We start from the raw sequence: 14,413 nt of genomic DNA, 5'->3' as shown, positions 1-14,413 counted from the left end.
TTTTAAAAAGAAAACCAAACCAACCTCACTGATACAACATAGAAGAGACATGGCTTGGCAAGTGTATGTGGAAAAAAAATGAGGGGTTTTAGTAGAGTGCCAATCCAGGATTGTGGTAGCACCAACAAAGCAATAACTGCTGCAAGGAATTTCTCCATAGGTCTCTACTACTTTTGAAAACATACATACAGGGATATATACCTATCATTTAAGAACTTTAAAACTTACAAACGCTATTCTCGCAAGCAAACTGACATTGTTTGCTAGAAACAAATCAAGTGAGAGGTAAAGTAGAGGCTCTATTACTCTTCACCAATGAACTTCAAGGCTAGTCCCCTCAGCAATAGAAAAGCTTGTCAGAGAGAACATCCCCTTAGGATACTTTGCTTCTTTTCTGCTAACCTATCAATTTATTTACAATTTCATTCTTTTGCCTTATACCTTTAAACTCCTGGAAAGAGATATTCCTAAAACGGTGATAATGCTCAGTTCAGCCCAAATCAAAGTTTTATGGCTCCTTAGTTTTGTATCCTAAGAAGAAATTAGAAGGATGAGCCTTCTGACCCTGAGCTCACTGCCTAAGAGCTCTGAAAACTAGAAAACTGAAACAACTCTAGTACGTGTCAGAGATGGAACCATTTTTTTTTAAAGTATAAAAAGAGAATGCTTGTGAACTATCTTGGGGAGCAGCTATCATCTTCCTTCCTCCTTACTAGCTTGAAAGTGCTAACACCTGATGATGAAGATAAGATGGGTGCTGGGACCTTCTTCCCCACTCCCACTAGCTAATTCAAAACTGCAGCCAACTGTAGTACCCAAGCAGCTTACATCTACATAATCATACATGATTGATGAGAGCTATAAAAGCCAGTTGGTTATCTTTTCATTTCCCCCCAGGAAATCCTTGAAATATATAGATCATTGTCACACAGGTTTTGGGGTTTTACGGCGGCAATCAGGTTAAGTGATTTGCCCAGGGTCACACAGCTATTAAGTGTCTCCAGCAAGATTTTAGCTCAGGTCCTCCTGACTCCAGGGCTGGTGCTCTCTCCACCGAATCACTTAGCTGCCCCTCTCATAAAGATTTTAAAGAGATAAGTAGGCATAGAGGTTGGTAGTTGCTGATGTCCTCTTGATCAGCTTTTCACAGTAAAATACTCTCTGTAACTACCCCTCTCCCATCATTTAATATCTCCCTCTTTTTAGATACCTTGAACATTTTTCCCTCAATGCTTCTACAATCACATCACCTTCTTGCAAGGCTATTTTCTGTGTGTATTTGGCCTGGAGTGCCACTCTGCCTGACTTAAGAGCCATTTCAAACTCCTCATATAAGGTACTGAAGTGCAATATGGGGGGGGGGGGGGCTCCATAGTCATCGATGACAAGGCATTTCAATTTTGTTGTCCTTTCATTTCATTCACAAATGTTCTTGGGATCATATCATTTACTTGGGTTTCATGCCAAGCCTTCCACAGATTTGTCTTCCCACGACACTTCTACTATTGTAAAAGGTTCTATTGCTCATCATCTTCCACTGTTCTCCAGTGTCATATTTCACAAGTAAATCTGTATTCTAAACAGATATTATCCTGGGCTGCCATGACTCTCCATCTGGCACAAAGAGCAAGTATATACTAGCTGAGGTACTTCCTGAGCCATTTTGATCTACTGAGTGTGACTACTGCATTGCTGTGCCTTCTGTAAGAAATTTCTGTAAGAGAAATGGTGAAAATCTAAGTCAATGTCTTTACCTTTATCCATTTCTCACTTCAACATCAGCAGAGCCTATTAAAGAGTTTAGGTTAGCACTGTCATGATTGTATAACACCTTTCTTTTCTTCATGCTTTCTTCTAGTTTGTTGATTTGATCTTTGGCTCAACTAGTCAACAGTCTGAATGTATACAACTGACTCAAAAATAACAGCCATCAGGAACCAATTATTTCCCATTAAGATAGAGTGAACTTGGGGCAGCTAGGTGGCGAAGTGGATAGAGCACCGGCCCTGGAGTCAGGAGTACCTGAGTTCAAATCCGGCCTCAGACATTTAACACTTACTAGCTATGTGACCCTGGGCAAGTCACTTAACCCCAATTGCCTCACTTAAAAAAAAAAAAGATAGAGTGAACTTGAATTTTTGTGATGTTTGGTGCTGGCCATATCCACTAGCTTCCCAATATCTTCTTGATATTCAGACATAAGGTTTCACAGCAGTCTATAAGCTTCGGTTTATTTCTTAATCCTGAACTTAGTTTTACACTGAAGCCATTGAATATTTAGGCCTATATTAATGATATGGAGATTCTTGACAAGTTTTTCATAGAATTTCTTTACTTCTTCATCCTCTGTACATAAGCGGCAATTATCTTTAGAGTGCTCTTGTTTATGTTTATCATAGCACTGCAAGGTCACGTGATCAAAAGTCCCATGAAATAATGTTTCTTGTTGCATTTCAGTGAACCATGAAACTGCCTCACTCCTGTGTGTCAGAAGAGTGTTTACTGTCAAAGGACCTTAAGGTTCAGCTACGTACAAAGAATCACAAGCAGAGTAAGCACTGGGTGAATTATTTGGCTATGGCAAGATATGGGTGTGATACCTGGCCCAAAGTGACCTCTCCCTCCTCTAATCTCCACAGCACTCATCTGCACTACTCATTTCAGCACCATTTAAATAACAAAGCAGTCTTAAGTGATTTCTTTTCATACATCTTATATACCAAAACGCCGAGGTACATCTCTAGGTCCTGTCTCAAGGAGACTGTAAGGGCTTTCTCTCATGCCTCTTTTTACCCACAGCACCTAGCACAAGGTCCTACATATAGAAGATTCTCAAATATTTGTTGATGTTACATAAAAGATGACAATTAAGTCTGTTTATTATGTATATTCTTCTCTTCCTTGAGAAAGCTTGCTTTTCATCCTCCAGGCTAGTACATCAAAGGGACTTGTGTGATGCATTAGACATACAAACATTTTGTATTTATAATTTGAGAGGAAGGAAGAAAAGATCAGGGATTACTCTACAACAAGTAGAACTCCCTAGTATTGTTTGTGCTGTATTCATAAACCAGAAAGCTGCCCATGAATATAACAGTTGCTGGTATGGAGTATGTAGCCTGCAAGTGATGGGCAACTCAACCTTCATCCTCCCTCCCTAAACTCTTTCATTGCAATAGCTGCCAGGCTGGTGGAAAAAGAATGTAGCACAAACTTGGACTACCAACGCTCAACTGGTTTCACTTAACTGTAGTTTTTCTTCTATTGGGCGGGGAGGGGGGGATTCTTAGGAAGTGACAAGAAGATTAAAAAGGACCATCAATAAAACTTAGCTTAAAAATAAAAATACAGTTTCATCTTTATGACTATATCTGACCAGCAGCTTTTTAATCTATGGTCCTTTGGTTTTGCCCCAACAGGCCCCCCTATTCCCCTTCACCATTAGAAATTTCCACCAGACAATTCTTAAGAATGAATAGCACTAGGGGCGGCTAGGTGGCGCAGTGGATAAAGCACCGGCCCTGGATTCAGGAGTACCTGAGTTCAAATCTGGCCTCAGACACTTAACACTTACTAGCTGTGTGACCCTGGGCAAGTCACTTAACCCCAATTGCCTCACTAAAACAAAAAAAACAAACAAACAAACAAAAAAAACCACAAACAAACAAACAAAAGAATGAATAGCACTAGGGGCAGCTAGGTGGCGCAGTGGATAGAGCACCGGCCCTGGATTCAGGAGTACCTGAGTTCAAATCCGACTTCAGACACTTGACACTCACTAGCTGTGTGACCCTGGGCAAGTCACTTAACCCCAATTGCCTTGCAAAAAAAAAAAAAAAAGAAAAGAAAAAGAAAAAGAAGAAGAATGAATAGCACTAGGGGCAGCTAGGTGTCGCAGTGGATAAAGCACTGCCCCTGGATTCAGGAGGACCTGAGTTCAAAGCCAGCCTCAGACACTTGACACTTACTAACTGTGTGACCCTGGGCAAGTCACTTAACCCTCATTGCCCTGCAAAAAAAAAAAAAAAAAAGAATGAATAACACTAGGGGGCAGCTAGGTGGCACAGTGGATAAAGCACCGGCCCTGGAGTCAGGAGGACCTGAGTTCATATCCGACCTCAGACACTTGACACTTACTAGCTTGTGACCTTGGTCAAGTCACTTAACCCTCATTGCCCTGCAAAGGAAAAAAAGAAGAAGAAAAATGAATAGCACTAGGAGCACTGTCTCTTTTGGCCTGGAGGCTGAATTTGGCCCCAAGAGCTTTCGATGTCTTCTAATGGAGGATTTCTTTTATTTATTATTTTTTTTAGTGAGGCAATTGGGGTCAATTTGTCAATTCCAGACTCTTGATGGACTTATAGACCTCCTGGGACCACCTTCCCCTCAAACAACTTATCCCCTCCCATTGTTTCCCCACATTACTCCCTCGACTTTATGATTATTATGTGAAAGAGTCCATCTACATCAAGTAGTTTCAGGGGCAGTTCTATTGTTTCTTTTGTTAAAGGTTCATTTACATTAAGCAGCTGTACCCGACTCAGGAATAATCTTTTGGTTCCCTTTTTGTTCTGTTACCCCATAAAAACCCTGTCCTCTGTTCTCATCTTTGGGTATTCCTAGCTTCTGAGCTTTGCAATACCACGTGCTATAGTTCCTCTGCCCCTTATTTCTCCTATATTGATTGTTTCCTTAATTTTCAGGTTAACAGCTTAAAGGACCTGGAAAATTATTCATAGCCTTTCCCCCAATTCAGGCTCTGAGGTGGAAAGGATCATAAAGAGTATGGAAAGAGGAGTCCTCTACAATATCCATGACCAACACTTCCCCCAGCCTTTGCTTGACAAGCTCCAGTATGAAGAGTCACCTTCTTCTCCAGACAGCTCTCCTCAGGACAACTACCAGTATTAAGAGCTTTGTCCTTCCATCGAGCTTTCAAATCCTGTCCCTTCCCCACTGCTCCTTTATTTAACTTTGGTGCTGATGAGGTACCTGGCATTTGCGATGCAGGCAACGCAGAAAAGGGAAGTAAGTTCATCAAGTACCATGAAGCCCATGGAATACTATGCTACACAGCACCCAGTCATCTAGTCTAGCAGGAACTTTATCCACAAAACCACAAGACCACAGCACAGTGCTTAGAGGCCACGGAGAGAGGACCACACGGCCTGGGCCTGGGCTCTAATCTTAGCGCTGACATTTACTAACCATCTGATCTTAAGTCAATCCATTTCCTTCTCTTGTTTCCTCATCTGTAAAATGTGGTTAGCATCACCTGCCTTGTTTATCTCTCAGAGCTGCTGTTAGGATCAAAAGAGATAATATAAGCAAAAGTTACTTTGCAAACTGTAAAGCGTTATACAACTATTACATAATAATTCCCGTTAATACATACTTTACAGAATGATAGGTTTGCATTGGTTAATAACCACAAAAGATACAATCTCCATTTCCTGGTACTAAAAGCATTATGTCTTCACTCTAAGGCTGGTCAACAAAGTGACTTTTATAACAATCTTGAGTGGAGCATTCCTTAAAGTTATAGCCTTTGGGTAAGGTAAGCTTCAGCAAATTAAAACAAATCAGTCCCACTAGCCTGAGCCACACTGGGGTGAATAAAAAGAACCCAGCACCTTCCCCCATCCCGTCCCTGTTTACCTTGGTTAGATTCCTGAGGGTTTTTTAAATGAGCAATGACGTTCTTAAGATAAATTTGCTTCTTCTGTTCCAGCTCAGTTTTTGAAAATGTCTGAATCTTACTCCTTCAAACAAAGCACACCAAGAAAAAAACAAAAACAGTTCGTGAGTTTCAGCTTAACACACGCAAGAAGTCAGGCAAACTAGTAATTTGGCTACTACAACGAGCACCCAAAGGCAATTTTCTCTTCAGGATTTAGTGACAGAAGACAGTATTGATTTACCACTATGCTAAAAGCATTTCTTGAGGTTGGAGTTTAAAATTAAAAAAAATGTACTTGAATGATTTGGTCTCCTTTCACCAGGACTAACAAAAGGGAGGAAGAACATTCAAGTTCTAGAAAAAGAGTTTCACACCCACTGAGTGCTTCGATGATAGTTTAGAAACCTCAAGGGACCTCATCAAGATGGGATTTTAAATTGGAAAAGAGCCAAAATTCCCTGGGAATATGAATGCTTGAGCTGTAAGAAAAACATCTGTGTGCATTTAAAGTGATAAGTTATCAAATGACTTTTAAATTAAGGCAGAACAATGTAGCTGTTGCTAACATCTTCCTTACTGAAAACCAAATAAACCAACCTCAAAACTTTCTACCTCTTCCCCCCAAAATGTTCAAACTCTCGAAGTGATCGACTGGAGCATGGTCTTGCTATAGTGACATAACCAAATCCCAAGCCTACAACAACACTGAAAATGTGAACCCACAAAGAAATTGCTTTGAGCCTTTAGAGTGTGAAGTCAAGCTGACAGTTCATCCCAACACCTCCCTTCTGGACTGAAATTAACCATGCCAATACTGCCACCTCCTGGAAAAAGAGGCTATGGACTGTGGAAAGCTCCTACATCTGTAAGGCTCTACAGATAAAAGGCACCTTTATCATGACCCAACCTAACTACTTTACAACAGAAGAGGCAATGGTAGAAGGAATGTGGGATGGAGAGTCAGAAGAGACCCGAAGTTCAAATTCAGCCTCTGAAGCCCACTCCCCAGCTGGGGGATTGGCAAAGTCACTTTTATGTTTCTGAGACTCCATTTTCTCATCTCTAAAATGAAGATGATGATATCTGTGATCCTAACCTCACAGACTCATGAGGATCAAATGAAGAAACAGGTAACGTGTTCTGCAAACCTGAAAGCATTCAAAGGTCAGCTACTACAACTAAGAGGAAAGGGACTTCCTCTATGTCACACAAGGAGCAAAGGCTGAATCTGGTTTTCTGACTCCCAGGCCAGTGCTGTTTCCACTCCTAGGACATTTGCCTCAATGCCTTATCCAGTTGCAAGAGAGTTAGGCTGACCTCTGCACATTTCTACGTGAGAGTGATGATTTTTTGTACATCCCATCCTCCCAACCTGGTTATCACGGTTACTATTCAAACCTACTGTGACCAGACCTCCCCTTCAACTGTAAGGGGAACAAGAAACAGTAGAAACTAGGGTGGGGCAGAGGTGCCAAGAATAGAGTGGGGACAGGGGACCCTAGGCACCACAGACAGAGGATTAGAGTTTGCAACATTACCTTGCTTTGGCCTGGAGAAGTGGAACGACTTTGCCTAATCTTCTCTCATACCTTTCCTTCTTCTCAGAACCCTTGTCTAGTCTGACCGGCTTTCATGAAAATAAAAATACAGAAAGGAGGAAAATGTCCAATTAGATCTTAGCAAAAGCAAAAGCAAACAGCAGCAGTGATAACAAAAGTCTTTTGGTGAGAATGTCCTAGATACTGGTGAGGGCTGAAGAGGCACTGGATTAATCTATGGAGAACAAGGGCAAGATAAGCTAAAAGCCCAAAGAAAAAGGAAACATATGAATCAATTTCCCCAAGATGCAAAGAAATCCAAGACCGTGCTTACTTTAGTTGACTGAACAGCCGGAGGCCTAGTTGTGTCACCTAATTTGCGCCCACCATTCCCTGACGACATTGGGACCTCTGTCCCACAAGGCTGTTCCCAGGCTGGAGAAGCCGAGGGTACTGACTCTTCACAACTACGTACGCCTGCTCTAGGAGCCCCCTTCAGAGGGCCAGCTTTCTGAGGCTGGGGCCCTTCCCAGACAGAACAAGTAGAGCTGGTTTCTTTAGTGCAAAGTTTGCCATCATTGTGGCCATGATCTTCTTTACTCATATCTTCTTCCAGGAAGGGAGGAGTTCCCAAACAGTCTGCATTACTAGTTCCATCTTTGGAAGAAAACTCAGTCTTCTTGGGACCAAGCACATCATCACAAACTGTTGTATTAAAGGGTGGGACAACAGTTATTTTCAGGAGATTTTTTTCTGGTACAAAGTGTCTGCTAGGTGATTTGGTCAGAGTGGGTGCATTATTAGCTGGGGCATTTTTCTGAGGTAGTTTAAAGATGGTAGCCGGCCCAGCCCTGGGTCCCAAGCTACAGCGTACATTTATATCTTGGGGAGAGTCAAGTGAAGGACAACTATAGCTCCCCAACGTCTCAGTTTCACCACCTGCAGACAGTCCTCCCAGACACTGTTCATTTAGTGAATCATCATCCTTCAAGAGCTCCCGAATCTCTTCTTCTGTGTAACTGAAGTGACCATCATCCTCTTCTCCCTCAGAGAGCTCCAGTAAAGAGTCATCTAGTCCATCTTCATCCTGTCCAAACGCCCCCCATGAGACTGGAACACTGTCTTTGGGTAGGAGAGGGGTGATTTTAGTCTGCTCAGACCCTGAGCCATCAAAGCCACCAGAGGAGTCTAAAGAGCAGGTCATATCTGGGGAGACAAGAGGCAGTATTTTAGACAAAGAAGAGAATTTATCATGCCAATTCCAACACTGTTTATGCAGAAACAGCCTCATCTCTGACATATCTAAAGCCCTTTTACCCCGGGGATTTTATTATTAAATATAACTTTAAGATCATGCATTAAAAGTTAAGAGCAGAAGAACATAAAGGATTGTCTTCCATACTGTGTGGAAATGTTGAAGCAATCAACAACCTCTCTGCCTCTGCCACGAGATCAATTGGAAGTAGGCTTCAGCTCCTGCTGGATGTTCCTTTCAGGAGGTGTCAAAATGACTGACTCCCACCTTCCTGCAGACACAAAGAAAATTAAAGGATCTTCTCATCACTTTCACCTCAGTTAATTATAATAGGCAACAATGCTGTACTTTATTCATTTTAATCTTGATAGAGAACATCAAAAAGTTGGATTTGGGGGTCAAGAAAACAAGAAAGGCCTCTAAGGAAAGAGTTATATAACTAAGGCTCTAGTCTACTCATTATAATTACTTTATCAAAAATGTTTTATTAATGCTTTAAAAAATTATTATTGTCCAAACAAACCCTTACCCGCCCCAAGTGACTGAATTTCATTTTTTCTTTTTTGTTTGTCTGTTTTTTTGGCAGGGCAATTGGGGTTAAGTGACTTGCCCAAGGTCACACAGCTAGTAAGTGTTAAGTGCCTGAGGTCAGATTTGAACTCAGGTCATTCTGAATCCAGAGCCAGTGCTTTATCCACTGAGACACCTAGCTGCCCCTTCATTTTTTTCTTTTCTTTTTTTTTTTGGTAAGGTAATTGGGCTTAAGTGACTTGCCTAGGGTCACACAGCTAGTAAGTGTTAAGTGCCTCAGGTCGAATTTGAACTCAGGTCCCCCTGAATCCAGGGCCAGTGCTTTATCCATTGCACCATAGATGCCCCCTTCATTTTTTCTTAAGGAGCTAAAGGGAGATAGCAAGAGTGGAAAGAATACTGGCCTTGAATTGTAATGCAAATTGAAAGCTTTGAAACAGGGGAAGGACAAGTGGAAGGACCACATTAAGAAAGTCAATCAGGGGCGGCTAGGTGGCACAGTGGATAAAGCACCTGCCTTGGATTCAGGATTTCCTGAATTCAGATCCGGCCTCAGACACTTGACACTTACTAGCTGTGTGACCTTGGGCAAGTCACTTAACCCCCACTGCCCCACAAAAAAAAAAAAAGTCAATCAGATGTAGTTACTAGAAAACATAATCACTTGTCCTTTGGCAAAAATAATTAAGGCACCAGCTTACCTCTCTCTTCCCTTGGCCCCACCACATTAAGAAAGTCAATCAGATGTAGTTACTAGAAAAAAAAATCACTTGTCCTCTGGCAAAAATAATTAAGGCACCAGCTTACCTCTCTCTTCCCTTGGCCCCAACTTTGTTCCCCCTTAAAGCTCAAAAAAAAAAAACCCAAAAAACTGAAATTATTTAAAATATATTTATTTAAAATATGCAGGTAGAAAATTTCGTAAAAAAGAGACATTAATGGGAATCATATCTTTCACTACCACTGCAACTCAATTCCTGTATTTCAAGGGGATAGAATGGCACATCTACTATCTTCCTGCTTCAGCTAGAATTACTGAGAAACTGCTTTATCCAGGAGAACAGAGAGAATTTTCCTAAGAGGTTTTCCTACAGAAAGCTTTCTAGAGGCCTCGTACAACAACCTAAAGATTCCATTCTGAGTTCTAAATCCCTTCTTTCCTTTGCCCACTTCCAAAGTCTTAGGAAATTATAGGAGGGGGAAAAAAAGGAAAATGAGAATAGATCTTTTCCTTTACCTGTTTGGGGAATAATTTTAAGCATTTATTAAGTGCTTACTTACTATGGGCATTGGGAACACAAGTAAAAGACTGTGAGAATCACTGCCTTTGTATGTCACAGGGGTGATGAGGGAAGGCACCAGGAGCTAAGTAGCAATGGTAGTATTGATTTGATTACTCTTTCCAAAGGAAGAGGGGGTAGTGAGCAAGTTTTGTCAACGGATAATCACCCACTTCACAACAGTGAGACACTTGTACCCTAATGTAGTGATCTATAATCCCACTCTGCTCCCTGCAAAGTCACCACTGAGACATGGTGGTGTAGAAGACGTAGGGTCACTAGTCACAACCCTAAGTAAACCATTCAACCAGAGCCCCAATTTATATGAAATAGGAAAATTGTCCTCCATTGTTCAACGCATTATTGTTGGAATCAAACAAGATAATGAACGTCAAAACACCTTGTAAGTTGTGATGCACTACCCAAATGCAAGCTATTAAATTCAAGTGAGGGACAGCTAGATGGCGCAGTGGATAGAGCACTGGCCCTGGAGACACTTAACGCTTACTAGCTGTGTGACCCTGGGCAAGTCACTTAACCCCAACTGCCTCACTAAAAAACAAAAACAAAAACAAAACAAAACAAAAATTCAAGTGAAAGGTCTACAAACAAAAGTAAAAGGGTTAGGGGCAGCTAGGTGGTGTAGTGGATAGAGCACTGGCCCTGGAGTCAGGAGTACCTGAGTTCAAATCTGGCCTCAGACACTTGACACTTACTAGCTGTGTGACCCTGGGCAAGTCACTTAACCCCAATTGCCTCACCAAAAAAAAAAAAAGTAAAAGGGTTGGTGCAGGTAGGTGTCACAGTAGATAAAGTACCAGCCCCAGATTCAGGAGGACCTGAGTTCAAATCCGGACTCAGACACTTGACACTTACTAGCTGTGTGACCCAGGGGAAGTCACTTAACCCTCACTGCCCCTTCCAAAAAACAAAAAACAAAAGTAAAAGGGTGAAGTGTAAGACAACTGTAGTACTTCAATCCCTGTCTTTGTAGTTTCCAGAGGCAGGGATAACTAAAGAGCCTTCATCTGAAAATGGGCAAGTCTCCTTTATAAATCTTTCTCACAAGGGGAGAAGAATCCTCCCATTCCCAGAATCCTGCCTTTCAGTTTACTCTGCTTCCAATCACTTCTGTGACCCTATTCTGTCCCTTCACTTGCCACCTGTCCACCCCCAGCTTAACACTTCAATTTACCACCCCCTCTCTGTTCCACAGCCTCCCAAATGGAGCCTCAGAAACAGGTTCCTTTTCTATTTTTATCCTACTTCAGAAAACCCACTGCTTTAGAGCACAAAGATGGTTTTTATCCAGGGAACCAAAACAATGTAGCACCTGACACACCAAAACCCCACTTATCCTAAGGCTGATTATCAGCCTGCTGGCAAAAGCCAAGGCCCTGAACTGGCAGGAGTGGCCAAGGGAAGAGCAGAAACAAAAGCAACAGGATATCATTCTCCCATGCTGCATGACTTCCAGAATTGCCTACCTAGAGTAACATCAGGCATTTCTAAGCTCTTCCACTTGCTAACTCATTCATCATGTTTGATTTTTGACACACCTCCATGCTTACCAAAAACAATAAACAAAAAAGCTGCCCCACAGCATGTACTTGAAACATAATGCTTTAAAATATAGTCATTTTGTCAGTTTTGCTTAACTTTTTTGTTGTTACAAAGGAGGGCTCAGTGATGAGTAAGGCATCATGGGCAGAGCAGGAAGGGACCTTTGGAGCTATTTATCTTATCTCAATTCACAGATAAAATTGACATGGTGACATGATAGATGTCAAAAAGCAAAATACATTATTAAAATTTTTTAAAGAAATGAATGCTTTTCAGAGCCAATAAGAAAACACACAATGATTATGGCAATGTAAGATTATTGCTAAAAAGCAACAAAATCCAAGTTAAGTTCTACAGACAATTCTGGTACCAAATTATTAAGGTTAAAGGACACACCTTTCCTTTCTGTTATCAGCAATAAACTACAAAAGTGAAAAGTGATGTATGTACATCAATCACAATCACTATCAGGTTGTTTTGTTAGGGGGAACTGGTAGGTAAAGAGGCTGTCGCATCAAAACAAAATCAATCAATAAAATTTTTTTTTAAAGAAATGAGTGCTTTATACTGCAAAGCACTTTACAAACACTAACTCATCTAATGCTTACAATTCTCGTGGGGTAGGTTATACAGTTACTACCTGTGTGATGTTGGGCAATTCATTTAACATAGCTGGGCCTCATTTTCCTCACCTGTAAAATGAAAAGATTGGACTAAGGTCCCTTCTGGCTCTAAAATCCTACATTCCTAAGCATCATTACGTTATTTTAGAGATAAGAAATCTGAAACAATGACTTACCCAAGGGCACACTAGTCTTAACTTCGGGTTACACACTTAAGGGGTAGGAAGAGATCCACTTAAAGGTGGCCCTAAGACAAGTCACTGGCCCAGGGCACCAAGAGATCCACTTCAGTGCTTCTTCCACAACCTGAGGTCAAGGAAAGGAATCCTCCAGTTCAAAATTCCCACTGTGAACTGCACCAAAGGTCATTACTACTCTTCTAGGTACTGAAGGGCAAACTAACCTAACCAAGAATAGACACAGAGGGCATAAACCACTTCCCCCCAAAGTGGGCACCGCCCAAAGAAGGGCTCCAGCCCAGCTCCCAAGGTGGCTTAATCATAAAGCTAGAGCTAGAAGGGACCTTACAAGAAATCTACTCCATCCCCATCATTTTACAGATAAGGAAAGTGATGCCTAAAACCCCAACCCCAGATGAAGTGACTTGTCCAAGATCACAAGTGAACTAAATGTCAGAGGCAGGATTTGAAACCACATCCTCTAGACTCCATAGCCAGTGCATCACAATATATGGTTGTAAGGGAAGGGGGATAAGGCATCAAAGATCCACCCCATCCCCACTTTGAGGGGTGTGATAGGGCCAAAAGGGTCAGCCACTCCTTTCTGGGGGTGGAATGGGGCTCCCACCATCCACCTCTCAATTCTGCAGGCAGTAGGGAAATCAGCCCCTCCAACCCAAGGGGCAGACTGAGGCAGGAGACATCAGCTCCCCATCTCTAGGAACAGGCAGGGGCCTAGGACAAAGGCCTGCAGCTGGGGGGGGGGCATTGGCAGGGGCACTAGGCCCCCACCTCAGGGAAACTGGAGGGGCCTGAGACATCAAACACCCCCCCATCTCTAGGAGGGAAAGAGGGCAGGGGCATCATCCTCCCAGGTCTGGGAGGCAGAGAGGTGCCTGAGACATCGGTCCCTCATCTCTTGGAGCTGGGGTCCAGGCACGAAGGGTCATCAGCCCCGCCCCCCCCCAGCTCTGGGGAGAGGCAGGAGCACAGCCCCCCACCTCTAGGAGGCAGAGAGAAGCCTGAAACATCAACCACCCAACTCGGGGGAGGAAAAAGGGCAGGGACACCAGCTCCCCAGCACGGGGGAGCACGGGGGGCCAGAGACGGCAGGAGAATCAAGCCCCCCATCTCTGGGGGACGGGGGCGGGCAGGGGCATTAGTCTCCTCTTCCCGGGAGAGGCTCAAACCCGCCACCAGGTGCTCCCTATCTCCCGCCTCCCCCGGGGTCTGGGCCTCCCGCTCCCGCCCCCGCCAGGCTCCAAGGAAACCCCCGAACCGCGGGGTGCTGCCTCGTCCCCACGGCCTCGGGGGTCAGCACACCCTCGCCGCTCTTCACCTCACGAAGCCGGGGCGGGCAAGCAGGGTTCACATAGGCCGCGGCGCCATCTTACCGCTCGCCCGAGCCCCGGCCTCGCCCACCCGCGAGGTAGCCCCTGGGCAAACGCCGGCGTGGGGGCGGGGGTGTGAGGGCCGAGGGCTACGAAGGAGGGATGCGGCGGGGGGAGGGGCCGGCGCCAGGTGATTGGCAGGAAACCGCCCCGCCTCTTAGAAGGAACGGCCTGGGCCGTGCGCAGGCGCAAAGGCTGTTTCCCTATACCCACCTCTCCCTAGCGCCGCTAGCCTCCGCCTCCTCGGTCCCTCTCTCCTTCCCCGCCTTACCTCTTCTCTAGGCTGGCGACGAAGGACGCAAAAAGGATTATCCATGTGCTCTGTTTTCGGCTGCTCCGGCCTGCTTCAGGCCAAAGCCGGAAAAACGGTCCC

General features: G+C 43.6%; 1 protein-coding gene across 7 annotated transcripts in view; it reads right to left on the bottom strand.

Moving 5' to 3' along the window:
* LOC122749285 (S100P binding protein) overlaps nt 1-14,301 on the bottom strand; it is a 30,891-nt gene extending 16,590 nt beyond the window's left edge. Inside the window, exons 1-7 of one of the 7 annotated variants that reach the window (XM_043995570.1) lie at nt 13,989-14,160; nt 12,647-12,776; nt 12,488-12,539; nt 8,621-8,744; nt 7,553-8,424; nt 7,219-7,307; nt 5,659-5,762 (exon numbers count right to left, since the gene is read on the bottom strand). In XM_043995570.1, the coding sequence (XP_043851505.1) occupies nt 5,659-5,762; nt 7,219-7,307; nt 7,553-8,422 (1,063 nt within the window). In that variant the 5' untranslated portion in view covers nt 8,423-8,424; nt 8,621-8,744; nt 12,488-12,539; nt 12,647-12,776; nt 13,989-14,160. Of the gene's footprint in view, nt 1-5,658; nt 5,763-7,218; nt 7,308-7,552; nt 8,425-8,620; nt 8,745-12,487; nt 12,540-12,646; nt 12,777-13,928; nt 14,167-14,253 lie in introns of those variants that run through there. The other 6 variants (XM_043995573.1, XM_043995571.1, XM_043995569.1 and 3 more) reach the window with 6 other exon arrangements.
* Between the last annotated feature and the right edge of the window lie 112 nt (nt 14,302-14,413).

Source organism: Dromiciops gliroides, chromosome 3, assembly GCF_019393635.1.
Source record: "Dromiciops gliroides isolate mDroGli1 chromosome 3, mDroGli1.pri, whole genome shotgun sequence".
Lineage (NCBI taxonomy): Eukaryota > Metazoa > Chordata > Mammalia > Microbiotheria > Microbiotheriidae > Dromiciops > Dromiciops gliroides.
This window is presented reverse-complemented; position numbering and strand designations above follow the sequence as displayed.